This window comes from Salvia hispanica, chromosome 3 (genome assembly GCF_029641045.1).
Source record: "Salvia hispanica isolate PSC_SH4W2 chromosome 3, Shi_PSC_v1, whole genome shotgun sequence".
NCBI lineage: Eukaryota > Viridiplantae > Streptophyta > Magnoliopsida > Lamiales > Lamiaceae > Salvia > Salvia hispanica.
The window spans coordinates 57,267,557-57,290,014 of NC_142694.1; the positions used below are offsets into that span (position 1 = coordinate 57,267,557).

General features: G+C 37.6%; 2 protein-coding genes across 2 annotated transcripts; both read left to right on the top strand.

Annotated features, from left to right (window-relative positions):
• The first annotated feature begins 4,680 nt into the window (after positions 1–4,680).
• On the top strand, positions 4,681–7,593 carry LOC125215522 (patatin-like protein 1). Its single transcript, XM_048116963.2, has 7 exons — positions 4,681–4,833; positions 5,090–5,271; positions 5,361–5,547; positions 6,294–6,440; positions 6,537–6,824; positions 7,095–7,270; positions 7,380–7,593. The coding sequence occupies exons 1-7, from the start codon at positions 4,720–4,722 to the stop codon at positions 7,432–7,434; spliced, it is 1,149 nt and encodes a 382-aa protein (XP_047972920.1). The 5' UTR covers positions 4,681–4,719; the 3' UTR covers positions 7,435–7,593.
• Positions 7,594–11,511: 3,918 nt separating this feature from the next.
• Positions 11,512–13,149, top strand: LOC125217132 (U-box domain-containing protein 27-like). The gene has a single exon (XM_048118963.2). It carries the CDS (start codon positions 11,807–11,809, stop codon positions 13,037–13,039), a length of 1,233 nt encoding a protein of 410 aa, XP_047974920.2. The 5' UTR covers positions 11,512–11,806; the 3' UTR covers positions 13,040–13,149.
• The last annotated feature ends 9,309 nt before the right edge of the window (positions 13,150–22,458 follow it).

Below are 22,458 nucleotides of genomic sequence, written 5' to 3' on the forward strand. Positions count from 1 at the left end.
CATCTTCTCTTCTATTCCAGTATCCATCCTAACGTTTTTTATCCGCTTGTCTCTATCTCCAATAGCCTCACCTTTTCCAGTCATAATCTCTAGCACTTCATCTCCCCTTGCCGGTGTCATCTTTTCCAGTCAGATTGCCTCCATCTATGTAAGAACTTTAACAAAAAATAATAATAGTATTAAATTCGATGCTAACTTAGAAAATTGTTTGATGGGAACATGAACTTATGCCACAATACAATAGCAATGTATATATATTAAAAACAAAAACAATATCGTTGAAAATTTAGAAAAATGCCTAAAACCAAGCAAAATTTTTGCAGAAAATAAAGCACCAAATGGGTGAATATTAAACTATCAACTATCATATATTTATAGTCCAAACAAATGAATTGGGGGATATTCTAAAACCTTTCAATTTCTCCATTTATGATAAGGAATTTAATTTTTTAATGAATTCAAGTGGACAATGGACATGTAACGGCTCATGCAATTACGTCTAAATTCATTTTAGCAGTGGTATTATTTGGTCAAAATCGGAAGGATTTTCCACCGTAACTGCCTATGAACATGAATGACATTCATGTGTAAAGTTTATGCATTCTCACAATAAATAAATTATCATCATAGAAAATTAAATTCATATCAATATTTGCATTTTTACATCCTATATTTATAAATATTCAAATCTATATTCAGAATTCACAAATTTTCAAAAACGGCCCAAAACTCGCCTTTTATATATGTATAGATAGATTGGGCCAATTCTATAAATATATTAACTCGGCGTGAATTAAACTCGAAATGATAATACTTGAGTTTAAGTAAAATTAAACTGCTTTATATGCTCCTTAGGCCATCTCCAACCATTTACGCCAAACTCAAACCCATTTTTGAGTATACGTCACACCAAAAAGTAGTTTTACTCCAATCATTTACACCATATTTAAGTTTACACCATTTTTGAGTTTGTCTAACAAAATTTTGGAGTAAACACCATATTTGGTGTTATTCCATTCAAAAATCCAAAATGAGTTTAAGTTTGGTGTACGGTTGGAGAAATTATCTACACCAAAAATGGGTTTTGGTGTATAGTTGGAGATGGTCTTATAATCGTTCAATTTTCACTATTTTTTCTCAGGCATGAATTGGAAGCAGGCTTCATAAATTGTTTTTAGACATATATTACCTCATAATAAAATATTTTAAAGCAGCCCAGCCCAAAAGGTTAAACCGTCCACCAAATTACTGGGTGGTCTAAGAGCATCTCCAATGGCGGACGTCGCGGTAGGACGTCACCAATGTCCGATCGGACGTCCGCCGTAGTGAGGAGAAAGGTAGGACACGCCCGTCCCCTGCGCCCGTCGGATATCCGCCCCACGTCCGACCGGACGTCCGCCGTTGTGGCGTAGGTCGGACGTCCGAGTTTTAATATTTAAAAAAAAAAAAAAACTCTATAAATAGGGCTCGTTGAACTTCATTTCATTCACACCACTTGTATTGACAAGTTTCTCTCTCTAAATCTACAAATTTCATTTCTACTATAATGGAGTACAATAGGAACTCCCCCACCACAAGCGGAGGAAACACACCCACGTTTCCCACCAGAACGGAGGGAAACTTTGCGGGGATGAATCCCCAAATGGCAGGGATGAATCCCCAAATGGCGGGGATAGCGGGGATTACTCCCCAAATGTTCTACAATATGAACAATTGGATGAGTCAGATGGGTGGGATGATGCCCGGGGCAGCGGGGATGGGCGGTATGCCGCCAAATATGGCGGGGGTGGGGGGATGATGCCCGGGGCAGCGGGGATGGGCGGAACGCCGCCAAATATGGCGGTGGTGGGTGGGATGATGCTCGGGGTAGCGGGGATGGGCGGTACGCCGCCAAATATGGCGGGGGTGGGTGGGTCGATGCAGCACAGGAGCCCGAGGACGCCTAGGGAATCTGGCTATCGCCCATATATAGATTTGTTGGCCAATGATTCCCCTAGTACTGTTCCGGAGACTCAGTATGCCGGCATCGAGACTTTCTCTTTTGAGGAGCTGGGGCAGGAGTTGGGGCTATCGCCGATCCGTGAGACTCCTGATGAGGCGGAGCCTGCTGCAAGGGGCAGGGGCAAAGGCAAGGGCAAGGCCAGGGGCAGGGGTAGGGGCAAGGGCAAAGCCCCGAGCTCTTCCTCGCACACGGGGGCAGAGAAGGAGGAGGGTGAGGATGAGCGAGAGAAGAGGTCGATTTGGACCGTGTGGGAAAATGCCGTGCTTGCGAAGGCCTGGGTCGGTGTAGTCGAGGATCTATGTCGGGGCGACCAATATATATTGACCGATTGTGGCATCGCATTAGTGAGGGCTACCTCATAGTCAAACCGGCTGGGGCGAAGCCTCGCACTCTCGTGCAATGCCGGAAACAGTGGGATCGATTGAGGCCTAAGCTCAGTCGTTTTGCCGGCCTCTACCAAAACAACATGCGCATGGCAACCAGCGGCATGTCTGAGGAGGATGTGAAGAAACGGGCCTTGTCCCAGTACCCCGACAAAGAATTGAAGTTCAAAGAGTTTGACCAATGGGAGGCCTTTCTCGTGGTTAGGGATTCACAAAAGTTTTGTGCGGGTGTCGACTCGGGCTGGAAGCAGGCGAAGATCAACTCTTCCGGTGAGTACAGCAGCAGTGTTGGTTCGCACGAGCTCCCCGAAGCCGAGGAAGTGTCCCCGCTACCACGATCAGACTCTCGCCGTCGTCGTCTCCCGATGGGGCAAAAGGCTGCGCAGCGGATGGCGAGGGGAAGCGGCAGTGGCAGCGGGTCCTACGAGGTCGAATCGGAGGCCTTTGAAGCCCCAGATGTACACGACCGTCTCGCCCGCGCGCAGCTAACGAAGACCCTGATGCAGAGCATACATAGGTGGTTTAGCACGCACGATCCTGTGTACAAAAGGATGTGCAAGGATGTGATCGATGCATGTCGACGCGATTTAGGAATGCCACTCATTGATGATTATGGCGTCGAGATTGGGGACGGGGACGTCGGAGGCGGCAGCGGCACGGGCGACAGGGACGAGGACGAGGACAAGGAGGAGTGAGAGCCGAGGGTTGTGTTTCTCGACTTTTTATGATTATGTAATTTTTAAGTATCATGTAATTTTTTTTAAATTATGTAATTTTTTTAAGTATTATGTAATTTTTTTTTAATGAAGTATTCGAATTTTCCCGTATTCCGTGTAGACATTTTAATTCCGTAAATTTTAATTCCGTAAATTGAATAATTGTGAATTTTAAATTTATTGCGGGAAGTCCTAATGGATATCCTAGTGGGAAGTTCTAGTGCAGAGGAAGTCCTAGTGATGTGGCATTGGAATGAGAAGTCCTAGTGATAACGTGACAGGAAGTTTTTATGGAAAATTCTAATGGGAAGGACGTCACTGAAGATGCTCTAAGTCTAACCCAACTAACACCTAAAGCTGCCCAATAAATTGGACTTATTCGAGCCTAGCCCTACACCGGTTTTATAAATTCCTTAATGTTGTTCGTGAGCAGGTTAGAATCTCAATAGATCTTAAGCGGATTATAAATTTCATAAATAAACTCTAAGATGATATTCAACTATGAACATTAAAATATCAAATTAAATAGTGATTTCACTTCAATCATTTACACTAAATTTAAAATTTAAAAATATTTTTATTTGGCCGGCCACTACCTACTTTTACAAAGTTGAAAAAGTGATTTGGATTTATATGTAAACTTAATAATATGTATATTTTGTTCAAAAACCTAAATAAAATTGATTTTAGTGTACCATTAGTAGAGCTGGGAAGAAGCACCAAAATATCGAAATACCGGTCTATCATAGCAAAAAAATACCGAAAATATCAAATTTTTGGTATACCGTGATTTTCGGTACGGTATGATACAGTATGAATTTTGATATACAGCGGTATACTGAAATTCAGTGTATACACCGTAAAATATAAATATAATTATATATAAAATATGTTATATATACTTTGAAATTATAAAATCTATTATAAAATATAAATATAGTTATATATAATATATATTTAATATATTTTTAAATTATAAAATATAAATAATATTCTATTTGCATTGATGTTGAAAGTCAGATATGCCGAATTACTGTATGGTATAAAAAATGATGGAAATTCACTATATCAAAAATTTTGGTAAGATAAAAGTATGACATTTCACATACCGAATTTTCAGTAAGGTATACCGTACCTATCCGCCCCTTAATATTAGAGCTAATTGCCTACTCTAGATTATTTGAGCGGCTCTATGAAACAATCCAAGTCCATGATAATGAGTTGGGGTTAATGGGCTTAGATAATTGCGTCTCATTGCTAAAAAAAGATTGGACGACAAATATCAACGCACACGTGAAGAGCGCAAAGAATCAAAAGATTATCGTATCTCGTATACCTAGACAAATAGTAGTTGAGCACTCCTATTATATATTAGAAGGATTAGGTTGGTGTGGGGTAATTGAATTAAATTTAGTTATTAAAAATTATAGTCAATTGTTTCCGTTTACGTTGTACAGGTATTTAATTTCTCTTTACTAAAATGAAGGACTGATCTTTTTATAATTCAGCTACTATACAGCTTGCATTACAGTTCATTTCTTTTTAAAAATGAATTATATATATAACTTTATATATAGATCATATTTGTGCAGCATCCCAATTAGTGGATAATTTCGAAATGAATAAGTCTTCATCCAGAGGAAATTTCATCACTATTCTTAGCATTGATGGAGGAGGTGTTAGAGGAATCATCCCTGGAGTTATGCTTGCTTATCTAGAATCCCAGCTGCAGGTATACATTTTTTACATCTTCTTTTTCATCTATCTATGTTTTATCGTTAACTCTATTTATAATTAAATGCAAAGTTTTAACAACATAGCTTTATACATATATATGCATGCACAACTCATAAATTCATGTTTCCTTAATATTTTTGTTAAAAATGCTGAAATTTGAAACAATAATCCTGTATAAAGTTATAACGTGGTCAATCAAAATTTGCTCCTAAATATAAAAAAAAATTAATTGAATCACTTTTTTAAAATAGGAACTAGATGGTGAAGATGCAAGGATTGCAGATTACTTTGATGTTATAGCAGGGACGAGTACGGGCGGTCTTGTTACAACGATGCTAACCGCGCCTGATGCCAACAATCGGCCTCTTTATTCCGCCAAAGACATCGTCCCCTTTTATCTCGAGCATTGTCCCAAAATATTTCCTCAACCAACGTAATGTCTCTTTTCTAGTAGTTTCAAATTCAGCATATAATTGACAGTGTATGGAGTCTTAACTAACTTTTCTCGATGTGTCTTTGAAGGGGGGCATTTGCAGGGCTAATCGGAACGTTGAAGGGGTTTATAGGGCCAAAATACGACGGTAAATACATACGCAGTCTAACGAGGGATATTTTGGGGGATTTAAGGTTGCATCAAACCTTAACCAATGTTGTTCTTCCTACTTTTGACATCAAGAAACTTCAACCTGTCATCTTCAGTTCTTATACGGTATATTCAAAATTATTGTTGCTCCATCTTTTCCTTACGTTGCTTAATTTTACCTAAATACTCAAATTCCCAATTCAATGAGATAAAAATAGTTGGGAAAAAATACATAAATATTTAACAATATAATACTTAGGAGTTTGATGCAAAATTAGAAGGTACTGTTCCAAACCTCTTAAGAAAGAGTAGTATTCTTTTTAGCTCGGACTTTAAAAAAATAATATTGTTAGGATAAGCGCAGCGGAAATAGCATACAAGAATAACAGATCTAGATTCTTAATTTGTTGTGTAGTTTGTATCCACGTTTGTTGAATCTTGCAAGTTTAATCCACTACTATCGAGATCCATGTGTATTCTAATCCGTCGCAGAAACTATTCCCGATACAATTGCTCTGTAGAAGAAGGCTAGGAATTCTCATTTCTCTCTCTCGCGTTCTCCACAAAGGAGAGCATTAATAAGTGAATAGTGAAGTAGATGAAAGGGCCAAGTAGATGAATAGCCACTTGGGCTTTAGGATTGTACGTTGGGCTCATGAATTAATATAATTATAGTCCAACTATATTTATTTAATCCATATTAATCTAATTCTCATTCATTTTCATTGTTCACTAGCTTGATAGCCAAATCAAAAAATTGGCTAAACTAATTTATATGTCCTCAGTAAACATGTGCCTACATAACTACAATCTCTTTATAGTTAAAAAAAATGTGAATTACTAGTATTAATAGATTGTATTAGTTGTAGCAGGCACCACAGAACTCTGCAATGGATGGCTTATTATCAGACATATGCATTAGTACTTCAGCTGCACCAACTGCCCTTCCTCCCCATTATTTTGACAATCAAGGCCACACATTCAACCTCATTGACGGCGGCGTTGCTGCTAATAATCCGGTAACATCGATCGTCACATATCAACTTTAATTTAATCATATTATTTTTTTATCTTAACTACACCAAAATCAATAAATTCAAACACAATATGTTCAGACATTAGTTGCTATTTCGGAGGTAATAAGAGAGTTCTCGGAACACAATGTGGACGAGAGGATGGATTTAGGGCGCGTTCTGGTAATATCATTGGGGACGGGGGCCAGGAAGAATGAAGAAAAATATGATGCTAAGAGGGCTTCGGAGTGGGGGGTGGTGGGATGGCTGTATGTGAATCCAAGTCCATTGCTACAAGCTTATAACCAATCCAGTGGAGACATGGTTGATTTTCACAACGCTGTCGTTTTCGATGCGCTTCGTTCACAACATAACTACCTTCGCATTCAAGTATGTTCTTCCTTTTCATGCATGTAGTCATATAATGCAAACTCTATACATTGTAAAAAATTCAAACTATGATCTGAACCGTTATAATGTTGATACTGCGTTGACATTTTTTGTTGTTATTTGTCATCTGTTAACATTTTCTAACGGTTTAGATCATAATTTGGAGTTTTTACAATATTTAGAGTTTGCATTTGATTACATCTTTGTCAATGAAATAGTACTACAAAATTAATACAGTGAAAATAATTTATCCAAAAACAAATTAAATAGGATGAAAGTCTGGTTGGGGACATAGTGAATATGGATATGGCAACGAGGGAGAATTTGGAAAATTGTGTGAAGCTTGGAGAAGAGCTATTGAATAAGCCACTTTCAAGGATGAATTGTCGAAATGGAATCTATGAGCCTGTTGAGAATGGGGGAACCAATATGGACTCATTGAAAAGGTTAGTGTTTTTTTTCTTCTTTTAATTATCCTTTTATTGTTGCGATTAATTATATATGGATTATGCAAATGTGCTACTACTTAATTACAAAATTGTGTTAATTTTGCAGGTTTGCGAAATTGCTCTCCGAAGAAAGAAAGTTAAGATTGTCAAATTCTAGCTGAGAAAAAAGATTCGTTCAGTTGTGTGACAAAGAATTGCATTTTTTTGTTTGTTAATATTTTAAATGTTTCTGGTATTGTTTATTTGAATCGAAAGTATATGTATCATTATACCAAAATATATTTGTGTAATTTATGAATTGTGTAAGGTTTGAATATTTACGTACCAATTGTTCATTGTAAATTAAAAAATTGTTTGTTTTTATGAAAGAGATTCCGAATTATTAATACCAATAAATACTTTTAAGTCTTAACTATGCAAATTCATGTACTCCCTCCACTCTCAATTAATAGTCGCATTTTTGACCGATGCTGATTTTATATTTGGAATTGAAAGTGGTCGGAAAAAATAGTAGGACGTGAGTCCTATTATCATTGTCCATATAACGTTCAAAATCCCCCCCCCCCCCCCCACCCCTCAAGGTTCGGCAACTAACCTTTGTTTTCTTGCCATATTGAAACAGGAGCGGAGCTAAGATTATAAAATGAAAAGGGGCAAAATTATACTATAAAGAAAATTTAATAATCAGAGAAGGAGCAAATATAAGAAAAATTGAAAATTTTTGCAAAATTAGGCAATAGAATAGTATAGTTAACCATATTTGAGGAATGGCATTTGCCCCACCCTCTTATAAAGGTGGCTCCGCCCCTGATATTGAGAACTACTAATGTTTTTTAACCATGAAAAGTCCAAACCAACAATCGATTAATTCAAATGGAGCAAGCATAAAAGTAGTGACACTACAACGTAGGGTGCATTATATTGCAAACTTTATAAGTTGTTAACTCTACTTCTACTAACTTATCAAAATAATATATTAAAAATATTAATACGATAGATATTAAAATATCAATACAATATATTAAAATGTCAACAAAATTATGTATTGATATTCTAATTTCATCGTATTGACTTTTTTAATACACTACATTAATAAGTTAACAAAGTTAGCAATTTAAATTAGCAATTGATCACACCTTCTCCTTGCATATTTCCACCATCTAATTTTATACATATTTCCACCATCTAATTTTCTGCTTAAATACAAGTCTACTTTTAACAAATTTATTTCTTGGAAGGCCCAATGGGTTAACAAGGCACCATTAATAGTTTGCAACTATGCCATTTAATTCATTTTATATCTTACCTATCGTGTAGTAATTTAATTCTTTTTGGTTTCAGGTACAATTACTCATACATCTAAATAATGAGTTGATGACAGCGCTGTAATAATGAATAATGATCACAACAATGTCGAGAGCATTGTTAAACCAGAAGTTAATTACTGTTCTCATCACAAAAACAATAAAAAAAATTGATAAAATAAATGCTTAAGTCTGCAAAGACATTTGAATATAATTAAGTCTAATTGCGTCCGTGATAATTCGTCAAATTGATTGCTTCTGATAGTTAAAGTCATACTAATAATTAACTATAATGGCACTAATACGAGTAATAATAATATAATACTCCACTAATAATAAATAATAGTTGTGAGGATTATGGGATTCCAGTAGTAACGCGCACGCTATATGAGTAGAAAACCATCTTTTACTGTATGATTCATTACTCCACTATATTAGTAGTACTTTTTTCTTTAATTAGGATTCATTACTTACGTTTATGATTAGTATTAGTATAATTAAGCAAGCATCATTCTCAATCATTTGAAATTTTCACCTCGACGGATGTGGGCGTGTTTACTTTGATATAAAAAGGTTGAATTAACACACGTATTTTTAATTGTACTCCATTCTTTTCATATACTACTATCTAGGAGGATAGCTAATGTTTTAGGTAAGATTGAAAATTTGAAAAAATAATACTTACTTTTTTCCTCATTTTCACTCGAATTCATAATACTATTGCGGATTTTGGGGAGATAAGATTTAACTTATTTCTTACCGTGTTCTCCTTAATTAAAGTCAACATAAAACATCAGATTATGTAGGTGAATAAATTGGTCAATGTTATAAATGACATCGCTTATAATGTGTGTAAACTGTAAACGGCGTTATTCTGTGTGTTATATAGGTTTAAATTTTCGCCAGAATTGTCGTAAAAATTCATTTCTAATTTTCCTAGAATTGTCGGAAAAATTCATTACAATGCATGAGTTTATAATTTGTTTGACCAAATTCTATATTCGTGGGAATACCAAATTCAGCAAATGTTTTTGATTTTAGGAATTAGTAGCCTAAATATTATAAGTACTCCTTTCGTCTCACCCAAGATGTTCATCTTTTCTTATAGTCTGTTCCACTTAAAATGTCAACTTTCTATACTTCTCCCTTCTCTCTTTATTAAAATATTCAACTACTATTTTTTTCTCTATTTAATCCACCTAACTTCTTATAAAATCTCATGTCACTCAAGAATGTGGACATCTTGAGTGGGGGCAAAAAGAGTATTACAATTTTAGTAATTTATTAGTACAAGATTTTGAAACTTTAAAAGAAACAAATTTCACTTTTAGTTGTTATTCCCTTTGTCTCACAATAAAAGTCACATTTTATCATTTCGGTTCGTCTCATAATAAGAACCACATTTTATTTTTACTAATTGTGCATTAATTCATATACCGTCTCAAATATCTATATTTTTGTGGAACGAGAGGAGGACTAGTATTAAGTTCAGATTCATGAGAATTAAGATGCATGTACTCCTAAATTATTCAAGAGTATGCCATTGTTTATACCATAAATATTTGTAGTATAATAACCGTTCGAAATAAGCCAGGTCATCGTGCATAAGAGCATCCACAGTGGTGGAAAGATCGTCTATCCTAGTGGTCGCCACATCAATATTTCTTAGTCCGGACCTCCCTGTTGCAGTGGTTTCGCCCTACTGTCCGCCCTATCAATTTAAACTCATTTTTCATTTAATTTTTAGTATTATTTTTTTCCGCATATTATAAATAGTAAAATTAAATATTAAATTTAATGCAAAATACATTACTTAATTTAACAAAAGATGTTAAAAATTTTATATTTTATATTTAATTTTAATTTTTTGTTTTCAAATAATAAATAGCAAAATATAATATAGTACTATAAAACACAACAAATTTAAATAAAACACTTCCATTACTTAATTAAATTTTCATTACCATAAAAATATAAACATGCTTATAGAAAAAAAAGTATAAACAAAAAAAATTGAATAAAATGAGAAAAGTATATAAAAAAAGTCAAAATATTACCAGAAAAATATAAACATGCTTATAGGAAAAAAAAATTAGTATTAAAATGAGAAAAATATAATAAAAGTAAAAAAATTTCAAGACACATTTACTACTAGGCTAAACATAAATTTCGTATTGAAATCAAACAAAGTTTTACATAAACCAACAAAAACTCTCTTTTTAAGTGTAAAACTAATTGTCCCACATAGAAATCACAAAAAAACTTGAAGTTAAAAACCTATCTATAAAACTACCATTTATCACATATCGAAGTCACAATAAAAGTTGAAGTTAAGACTTACCTATAAAAGGTTTACTCAAGCAATGCAAAACTTGTTCATCTAGTGTGAAGAATTATATTCTACAAAATATAATCTTTCACTAATTCACATATTTGTCTTTCAATATAGATAATTGTTTATAGTTTATAATTTTGATTAATTTAAAACTCAATTTTTATAATTAAAAATTAATTTTTTTATAATATAAATTATTTTTTTATCGCCCGTTGTTCGTGCTTCTGCAATGGGCGGATGAGGAAACGGAGGACGGTTGGGCGCCCCTTTATTCGCGACCGAATTTTCGGTCGACTCACTCGTCCGACGAGCTGCAATGGCCGGACGATCATCCACCATTGTGGATGCTCTATATTTCATGCATGGAAGTGCCACCATGACACATCTTCCATACACATGGAACTATGGAAGTGGTTTGACGAATTGTTGGGGGTTAATGAATTTTTGATTTTATAGATAATTTTTTAATCAGATAGAGGAATTATTCGAAAATGCCCTAGTGTATTCACAGTAATATATGTAGTCCTATTTGAATTATAAAATTAGTAGATATTAATTCAAAAAGAGGGAGATTATAAAGTGGAGGTGGGGGGAGCAAATGGAGCAATAAATGAAAATGAATGGTAAAGATGAAACGATAGTCGCAAAGTGGAGAACCAAACAGCAGCACTCACCACCTTCCCGAAAACGACTTCTCCATAAAGTCCAGCTCCAGTGTGTGCTGTAAAGATGGAAGATTGAAGAACCTTTCATTGACCATACCACATTACCACCCACCCAATTCCAAACAATCAGAATATTTCAAAATTCATCCATGACATCACCATTCCTCCTCTGACTATACTACTCCACTCCCTCCCTTCTTCTTCTTCAACAATTCTCCCCTCCTCAGCAATGGTGATGGACGACGACGATCCCCACTTCACAATGCCCCCTCATTTCCGCTGCCCGATATCCCTCGACATCATGAAATCCCCTGTGAGCCTCTCCACCGGCGTCACCTACGACCGCGCCTGCATCCAGCGCTGGCTCGACGCCGGCAACAACACCTGCCCCGCCACCATGCAGCTCCTCCCCACCAGAGACCTCACCCCCAACCACACCCTCCAACGCCTCATCCAGATCTGGTCAGACGCCTCCAAGCCCCCCCAAACCATCTCCCCTGACCAAGCCAATCAGCTCCTCCACCGCCTCCACGCCCACCTCTCTCTCAAATCCTACTCTTTGCTCGCGCAAAGCCTCTCCTCCCTCACCTCCTTCGCCGCTCAATCGGAGGACAACGCCGCCTTCTTAGCCGCTGCCGCCGCCGGGATCCTGCCGGCGATGATTTCCCTCGCCGGGGAAGTTAGGGATTTGGTTGTTTTGGAGAGAATCGTTTCGTTTTGCAATATATTGCTCAAGCATCTCGATTCGGAAGGATTGAGGTCAAAAATTGATTTGGGGAATTTCGATTTAAAATTGGGGGTTTTGCTAGGGTTGAAGCAGGGGAGGGTGGGATTGAGGAATGCGCTGGTGAAATTCCTCGAATTTCTAGCGAAACACAAGTGCGTCGAGATCAATTCGAATTCGATTTCGGAAGACGATAGTTTCCCCCGCGAATTGCTCAAGTTGATCTCCACCAGCTCCGATTCCGAAGCTTCCGGCGCGGCGCTGAGCTTGCTCATCCGGTTGGCTCAATCGAAGAGGAACAGGGCGAGAATCGTGCGCGCGGGCGGGGTGGCGGCGGTGGCGGCGGCGATGGGGGAGAAGGAGAAGGAGATGGGCGCGGCGGCGATTGAGAAGGCGCTGAGGCTTCTGGAGATGTTGGCGGGGAGCAAGGAAGGGCGGAATGAGATCGGGAATTGCGTGGCGGAGGTGGTGAAGAAGCTGCTGAAGGTGTCGGGGGCGGCGACGGAGCACGCGGTGGCGGTGCTGTGGAGCCTGTGCTGCCTGCACGGGGACAAGAGGGCGGCGGCGGCGGTGGTGGAGGGGAATGGAATGGGGAAGGTGCTGGTGGTGATGCAGAGCGGTTGCTCGCCGGCGGTGAGAAGGATGTGCGCCGATTTGCTTAGGGTTTTACGGTGTGGATCAAAGACTTCTGGTATTTCTTGGTATGATACTAAGACTACTCATATTATGCCATTTTGAATGAGGGGTTTTCTTTTTTATTTTATATAATTATTATTATTATTGTTGATGGGAAATATATAATGTAAATGTGTGCACAAATTTTGTTGACAAGGAAATAGATTTGATCATATGCTCGTATAGTTATAAAATTCATGCAGTATAAAATAAATAATGTTCATGGATTGCTCAAATTTTAATGCAAAGTTGATTAAGTAGAAAAAATACTATGAAAAAAATAATAATTAAAATATTATTGTTAGAGAATTAAATTTACTGAAAGAAAAAATTATCAAATATTAAAAGCGATAAATTTTATGGGATAAACTATATTGATGTAAAAAAATTCACCCAAAATAAGTGTTATCATTTATGCGTTATACGCCACGTGAAGAGAAGTAGCGACTACGTGCCTAAATTTTAAGATCAGATTTTTCATGACCCGCAATCAAACCAGATCCACCATATGACTTGTTAGAGGATAAAACAACTAAGCCAAAGTTTGTAGTTTTTTTACCACATATATTACTCATGGGAAATAATCTGGGAAAGTTAATAATTTAGGGACAAAATCTAGAGATGGAATATTTTATATTGGTATAAAAATTTTGAAGTTTGAATAAATAGTCATAATTTCATTTACATTTAATATATTTTGTCATATATGTTTGGGAAATAATTTGGGAAAGTTAATAGTTTAGGTCATCCGCATCCATGTCTCTTATCAGTCTCTTAACCGTCAGCTCTTCACTATTCATGGGCTACTTTTCACCCCAACTATTAACTAAGAGACAACACATGCATCCCTCCATCTCTTAACCATCTCATCCCTTAACTATCATTCAATTTCATTTTTTATTTTTAATTCCAACAAATTCAATTAATAAAAACACACTTCATTAAATAAAATAAAAATTACAATTTAAAGGCCTAAAAAATTAAAAAATACATAATTAAAATCCTAAAAAAATTAAAAATACATAATTAAAATCATAAAAAAACAAAATAAAAACACACCATTAAAAAGATTTGAGTGAGAATAGAAAGTTTTTTATGGTGGATAATTTGTGGGAATGATTTGGTATTTATAGAAGTGATTGGAGGCTTTAAAAAAAATTTAAAAAAAATTACAAATTTGAAAAAAATGGCTATAAACGGTTAGTATAATTTTTGGAATTTTTTATATATATATTTTTTAATTTTTTAATTTTTTCTGATTTAAAAAAAAAATAAAAAAATCAATTTTAACGGATATAAACGACGCCCACTCGTGGGTCGGCGAGTGGGCGTCACGCAGAACCACAGCTCGCCACGTCGCCAAGGCGCGTGGCGAGACGTCTCGAGGCCGGCCTCTTCGGAAGGAGACACGGGGCGAGATGTCACGTCTCGTCGAGACGAGATGGAGGCTGCATCGCCGTCTCGATGCGGTCTCGTCTCTTCGAGACGTGATGCGGATGCTATTAGGGACAAAATCTAGTGACAGAGGGAATATTTTATATTGGTATAAAAATTTTGAAGTTTGAATAAATAGCATAGTTTCATTTACATTTAATATATTTTGTCACATATATTTAAACGTTGTAAGCTTTTTACCTAGTGAATACAAAACATGAAATAATAATGAAATTTTTTATACCAAATGTGAAAAAATATTGAAACATTTTGTATCTCATGTGAGCATAATTTAATATTATTTAAATAAAATTGACTATAAATATTAGAAATGTGAATGAAACTGGTTGTACTATTATTATGCAAATCTTAAAATTTTGTATCAACATGAAATAATACTAAAATATTTTGTATGAATACTATGTTTGTCTCTAAACAAGGATAGTGAATTGAGTTAGATAATGATGTGAAGAGTCAAATTAAGGTGTCGAAAGGGTTTGCTCATGACCAGCCAATGGGAAAATTAAGGGGCTAGGTTTGGTTGGATTGATTTTGGTTAATCCGTTTGTAACACACTATAATTAGGCCTTTTTTAACGCACAATGTGCATGAGCCCTAATCTGTTATAAACCCCGCCTAACCAAGGACCAGCGTTGACCCAAGATGACTCACTCAAAAAAAACTGTCATTTTATTTAAAGTAAATAGTCATTTGTAGAGGGAGTTATAACCGGAACCACTAGTTCTGATTCTGAAAGAGGGAAGCGTCCACTGTTTAGGAATCGCCAGTTCCAATTGTAAAGAGAGATCCGTAACTGGTAATATATTTGACGGTTTCGGTTTCGGTTTCGGTTCGAAATCGCCAATTTTTGGTGGTTTTTTTAAATGTTTTTAAAAATCATTTTGTACGTTCTAAATATGTAATTATAACTTATAAAATATATTTGAACAAGATAACATGCAAATTAAATTGAGTTGGAGTGGTACAATGTACAATTTACAAGTGTTAGACTACCAACATAGTTTTAAAAAAAAACAAAATGGGGAAAAAAGAAAAAAAAATTAAAAGTATTTCAACTTAAACTTTTAAAGTTAGACTATTCAAATATAAGTTGAGTTGCCTCCGTATCCACAATTTAGAGGAATCAAAGCCTACAGAATTCTCGTATACCTGACTTACTTATTCGAATCAAATGTGTTCGCCGACAACTGCCTCACAGTCATTGTGTATCACGATCATCGTCATCGGGTCCTATCTAATCATCGTCATCGGTGAACTCTCTGTCATCATTCTCTGCGCGAGTGTCCCAATTTGGCTCTTGTTGTCTGCTTTCTCCCAATATCGAGTAACGCAGTACTTCCATGTTTTGTGCAGAGAGTCAGCTCCTTTTGCCATCTAAGACACAACCATCAATGCTAAAATCTTGCTCAACATTGACAGTGGAAGTGGGAACGTCAAAATCTCATTGGCCATTTTTGCGCGTATGTGAAACTCTTCCTCATACGTTGACCACCAATGAAAGACATTGATTTGTTGGTTAGGAAGACCTACATCTTAGAGAGCGCAAACATATCTAATTCACTAGTAGCTTTAGTTTTAGAGTTTTAGTAGTACTGTTTTATAGATCTTGTAATTATTTTGCTACATTGGATCTACCAAATAGTTATGTGGCGAATCCAATACATGAGAGGACAAGAGTCGAGACTATACTTTTTTTTTAATAGAAATAAAGATGTTTAATAAGTCCTAAACATGTAGCTTAACATGAAATTGCAGATCAAACCCGGAAAATAAGCACAAACATAAAAACCAAACAACTAAATGCGATCAAACCCTAAAATTACTGAAGCTTGGGCTTCTTTGAAGGAGCGCCATCGTCGTCATCTGCACCGCTGTTCTCGGCTTTCGCCGACGGGCCAGTCTCGCCACCATCCTTGACTTCCGGCAGGGCAGCCTCGTCTTCATCCTTCACCACCCCTGATGGGCCAGCATCCTTCACCACCCCTAATGGACCAGCTCCAGCAGTGGGTGGCCCCATTCTCTGGTAGGAATTCTCATTGCATGTGCCTTCTCCTCCTTGTAGATAGACAAAAAGAGTCCTAAAGCCCTCTCCATGGCACCTTCTACGTAAAGATCCGGTGGGATATTGTTCATTTTTTTCCAAACCTAATCGAACCAAGTGTAGAAATTAGCGGCGGATGGATGATCTGGAGGCAAAGAGTTGGATGGGGCGCAGGTTGGTCATCTATGACCTCCTCCGCGTCCACGACCTCCACATTGTTGCTAGCCTGACCTTCGTCGGGGCCAACATGGCTGCCCTGATCGACAGCGGCCTTTCATTGTTACTAATCTGGCCGGAAAGGGGTGTTGGGACTACTGCAGGGGAAGACAAGGAAAACAAACAAATCCTTAACGGATCTATTTAGGTGATTATGCATTCGATTCCAATTTCATGCAATAAACATAGATCTATAGATATAACACATCAAAAACACATAATCATGCAATTCGATGTAGATTTGATCGTTATCTCTTGATCCGTCAAAGCATCGTAGTTGCTAGCTGCACCACCCGGAGATCCTTGGTTTATCGACCACGAATCTTCTGTACTATTCCCTTGTCCTTGATCACTCATCCGTGTGGGCGGATCTTGAATAATCAATAATAGTCTTGAAGAGATTTAGGGAAAACCAATCACAAACTCGATATTGTCTTGATCTAATCCTATGAATTAGGATAGCACAAGAACAAAACAAAAACCCTAATTCTCCCACGTGCCAAGGCACAAAAATCAAGGCAAGGGGAGAGAGAGAGAGCCGGAGACGGCTACTAGGGTTTAGGGGGGAAGAGTGTTGTGTTGAATGGTGTTCTAGGCTTTTCCATACTCCTCACTATTTATAATAGACTTAATGGGCTATAAGGGGATCCATGGAATGATTTAAGTGTTGGGCTCACCCATTAAATAAATTACTAATTAAATCAAATGACCCATGATTTAATATATTATCAGTGAATATTATTTTGTTCCACTAAAGAATAATATTCCACTCCCACTTAAATCACCAAATTACAAATAACTTGGGTCCATTTTATTTTATAATATTTCCCGCGTTTAAGATTATCTTGATCCATCAATTTAATTCTTTCTTCTGCTATATGACTTGAATTAAATTAATTTTCCAATGAGTTTTCTAGTTTGAAACTTTATTTATTATTCATGGAATAAATTCCAACTGCGCATATTTCAAAATAATAAATTCATTTTTCAAACACCTCTTTGGGGATCACCCTTTTAGGGATTTAATCAGACCACACTGGGCAAGCGAATTCTATGAAATAATATTCCAATACCTTCATGTTATTCAATTACTACCACCCAAGATATCATGAACTTGTATTACATACGAACTCTCACATATTGATAAGTCAAAGTGGCGTATGACTGAATAAACAATATTGATATTAATACCATAGACTAGAAAATACTAAACTTTCTGAAATATATTCTTACAGTAGATAGCAATAAAGAATACATTTCGTATTAGATCCTTTTAGTGCTTTACCACACCGGTGTTACTAATCTCTTCTTAGGTAAGAGAGAATTATCACAAACACCGCAACCATACCAATAGGTAGCCAAAGCCTATCTAGGTTGTGAATACGTTTTTCTTCTTACTAGATCTGGCCAAGTCCCCTACTGGAAAACTCATGAGGAGATTCATCGAATTTCCCTACTTGACCTTCTTAGTAAAAAGCCTTAGACTTGTTTATCATATTTCAATAATAAACTATTATATTATATTATTTATTCTCATGATTAGGTAAACAAGTGGACGTGGCGTTTCTCGTATACATGCACAAGCTGACTGTACAAAGGCATGTACACTCGAAGCATCTTTTAGTATACAAATCCCAACAAAGGGGCCTTGGTTGTTGCCCTGACAGAAGGCGGCAGCTGGGAGAAGACCAGAAGCGGCGTCAGATAAGAGGCCGGAGACAGTGGCAGGGAGGTGGCCGGGGACAGTGGCTGGGCTGAGGGAGTCGAGACTATACTTGGTGAAAACTATTATACCGAGTTTCATATTCCACAAAGAAAGTACTAAATGAGTTATCTAACCTATGTTCGCTTTCTACTAAGTTTGGGAGTCTTAGCTCGAAAATTTGGGGCGTGAGGGGTGGGGAAATATACCGAAACATCGGAATACCGGAAACATGGGCTTCTTTGAAGGAGCGTCATCGTCGTCATCTGCTGGAGCTGGCCCATTAGGGGTGGTGAAGGATGCTAGCCCATCAGGGGTGGTGAAGGATGAAGACGAGGCTGCCCTGCCGGAAGTCAAGGATGGTGCCGAGACTGGCCCGTCGGCGAAAGCCGAGGACAGCGGTGCAGATGACGACAATGGCGCTCCTTCAAAGAAGCCCAAGCTTCAGTAATTTTAGAGTTTGATCGTGTTTAGTTGTTTGGTTTTTATGTTTGTTCTTATTTTCCAGGTTTGATCTGCAATTTCATGTTAAGCTACATGTTTCCGGTATTCCGGTGTTTCGGTATAATAGATATAAAGATGCTTAATAAGTCCTAAACATGTAGCTTAACATGAAATTGCAGATCAAACCCGGAAAATAACCACGAACATAAAAACCAAACAACTAAACACGATCAAACCCTAAAATTACTGAAGCTTGGGCTTCTTTGAAGGAGCGCCATCGTCGTCATCTGCTGGAGCTGGCCCATTAGGGGTGGTGAAGGATGCTGGCCCATCAGGGGTGGTGAAGGATGAAGACGAGGCTGCCCTGCCGGAAGTCAAGGATGGTGCCGAGACTGGCCCGTCGGCGAAAGCCGAGGACAGCGGTGCAGATGACGACAATGGCGCTCCTTCAAAGAAGCCCAAGCTTCAGTAATTTTAGAGTTTGATCGTGTTTAGTTGTTTGGTTTTTATGTTTGTTCTTATTTTCCAGGTTTGATCTGCAATTTCATGTTAAGCTACATGTTTCCGGTATTCCGGTGTTTCGGTATAATAGATATAAAGATGCTTAATAAGTCCTAAACATGTAGCTTAACATGAAATTGCAGATCAAACCCGGAAAATAACCACGAACATAAAAACCAAACAACTAAACACGATCAAACCCTAAAATTACTGAAGCTTGGGCTTCTTTGAAGGAGCGCCATCGTCGTCATCTGCTGGAGCTGGCCCATTAGGGGTGGTGAAGGATGCTGGCCCATCAGGGGTGGTGAAGGATGAAGACGAGGCTGCCCTGCCGGAAGTCAAGGATGGTGGCGAGACTGGCCCGTCGGCGAAAGCCGAGGACAGCGGTGCAGATGACGACAATGGCGCTCCTTCAAAGAAGCCCAAGCTTCAGTAATTTTAGAGTTTGATCGTGTTTAGTTGTTTGGTTTTTATGTTTGTTCTTATTTTCCGGGTTTGATCTGCAATTTCATGTTAAGCTACATGTTTCCGATATTCCGGTGTTTCGGTATAATAGATATAAAGATGCTTAATAAGTCCTAAATATGTAGCTTAACATGAAATTGCAGATCAAACCCGGAAAATAAGCACGAACATAAAAACCAAACAACTAAACACGATCAAACCCTAAAATTACTGAAGCTTGGGCTTCTTTGAAGGAGCGCCATCGTCGTCATCTGCTGGAGCTGGCCCATTAGGGGTGGTGAAGGATGCTGGCCCATCAGGGGTGGTGAAGGATGAAGACGAGGCTGCCCTGCCGGAAGTCAAGGATGGTGGCGAGACTGGCCCGTCGGCGAAAGCCGAGAACAGCGGTGCAGATGACGACGATGGCGCTCCTTCAAAGAAGCCCAAGCTTCAGTAATTTTAGAGTTTGATCGTGTTTAGTTGTTTGGTTTTTATGTTTGTTCTTATTTTCCGGGTTTGATCTGCAATTTCATGTTAAGCTACATGTTTCCGATATTCCGGTGTTTCGGTATAATAGATATAAAGATGCTTAATAAGTCCTAAATATGTAGCTTAACATGAAATTGCAGATCAAACCCGGAAAATAAGCACGAACATAAAAACCAAACAACTAAACACGATCAAACCCTAAAATTACTGAAGCTTGGGCTTCTTTGAAGGAGCGCCATCGTCGTCATCTGCTGGAGCTGGCCCATTAGGGGTGGTGAAGGATGCTGGCCCATCAGGGGTGGTGAAGGATGAAGACGAGGCTGCCCTGCCGGAAGTCAAGGATGGTGGCGAGACTGGCCCGTCGGCGAAAGCCGAGAACAGCGGTGCAGATGACGACGATGGCGCTCCTTCAAAGAAGCCCAAGCTTAAGTAATTTTAGGGTTTGATCGTGTTTAGTTGTTTGGTTTTTATGTTTGTGCTCATTTTCCGGGTTCGATCTGCAATTTCATGTTAAGCTACATGTTTAGGACTTATTAAGCATCTTTATTTCTATTAAACAAAAGCATCTTTATTTTCCGGGGACAGTGGCTGGGCTGAGGGAGTCGAGACTATACTTGGTGAAAACTATTATACCGAGTTTCATATTCCGCAAAGAAAGTACTAGATGAGTTATCTAACCTATGTTCGCTTTCTACTAAGTTTGGGAGTCTTAGCTCGAAAATTTGGGGCGTGAGGGGCGTGAGGGGTGGGGAATTATACCGAAACACCGGAATACCGGATTTATCGTATCGAAAAAATACCAAAAATACCGATTTTTCGATGTACCATAGTTTTTGGTACACAGTATTAGATTTCCTATACCGAATCATCGATATATACCGACGCTTCGATATTCCGCGGTATACCGATTGATTATTACATATATAAACATATATATAGGGGTGATGTATTCATTCTCAACAAGTGAAACACTTGCTATCTATTGGATCTTGTGATCTACTCCCTCCGTCCGCCATTAGGAGTCTCATTTATGGGCGGCACGGGTTTTAAGAAATGTTAAGAAAAATGAATGAAAAAAAGTTAGTGGAATAGGGGTCCCACTTGCATATATTAGTTTTAAATGAAATGTGAATGGAATGTGTTAGTGAAAGGTGGGACCCTGTTACCATTTATGGTAAAAGTGAATCGGGACTCTTATTCGCGGACGGACTAAAATGGAAAAACAGGACTCCTATTCGCGGACGGAAGGAGTAACAGTTAGATTAATGTCACGTGTCATCTAATAAAGAAGATTATTAGTCTAATAATGTAACTTAACTAATAATGTACTATTTTAGTAAAATAATGTAGCATTTTAGTATAATAATATAACTTGACTAATAATGTACCATTTTAGTCTAATATGTAGCTTATCACAACCATCCAATTCAATGATCCAAGGGTTGTGATCTGTTTGATGCTTAAAACTAATGAGGTAGTAGTACCTTAATGTTCCCCATATATATATTTATGTTATATTTATACTAAAATTTAAAAAGAATGAATGTATAAAAAAGATTTGATTGTGGTGAAGTTTAATTGTTTGGACTTTTTGAAGTAGTTGAACACTAGAATTGTTTTTTTGACTATTTTGGGTATAATAGATTTTTTTCCGATATAACAGGCAAAACGGTATGTCGTACCGCATTTCGGTATACCGCAAAAGTACTGTATACCGAAAACACGATATGGTACGGTATCAAAAACTGCCTTACCGAATTCCAGGTATACCGAACTCCGATATACCGAAAAATTTGGTACGGTATCGGTATGGTGTTTTGTCATACCGGAACTCTCGGTACGATAAACGGTATGACACTCACATTACGGCATACCGTACCGAACGACCCCTGTGTGACCGCCCAGTAAAACAATGCCACGTGTGGGGGGGAGGACGCATGTCTCACTGGCTCGCCCGATGAGCCAATGAGTTTTTTTCTCGCCTGTTGTGCATGCTCTAAATGGAATCACACTTCACGAACTCATTACACCCACATTTTTTAGTATAAAATTAATATATACTGGTACAAAATAGGATACACATTACACTAACTTTTTTACCCATTTTCTTCATAATGTGAAAGAATTTTTTAAAGTTTGTATCAAATCAAAGTATACCATTTATTCACGGAAGAAATGAAATATAAAGTA

Bases quoted from the DNA above. Each gene is read 5' to 3' on its own strand.
- LOC125215522 (XM_048116963.2), top strand. From the start codon at position 4,720: ATGAATAAGTCTTCATCCAGAGGAAATTTCATCACTATTCTTAGCATT. The intron at 5,272-5,360 runs GTAATGTCTCTT...GTGTCTTTGAAG, and splicing joins AAAATATTTCCTCAACCAAC to GGGGGCATTTGCAGGGCTAA. The intron at 7,271-7,379 runs GTTAGTGTTTTT...TTAATTTTGCAG, and splicing joins AATATGGACTCATTGAAAAG to GTTTGCGAAATTGCTCTCCG.
- LOC125217132 (XM_048118963.2), top strand. From the start codon at position 11,807: ATGGTGATGGACGACGACGATCCCCACTTCACAATGCCCCCTCATTTC.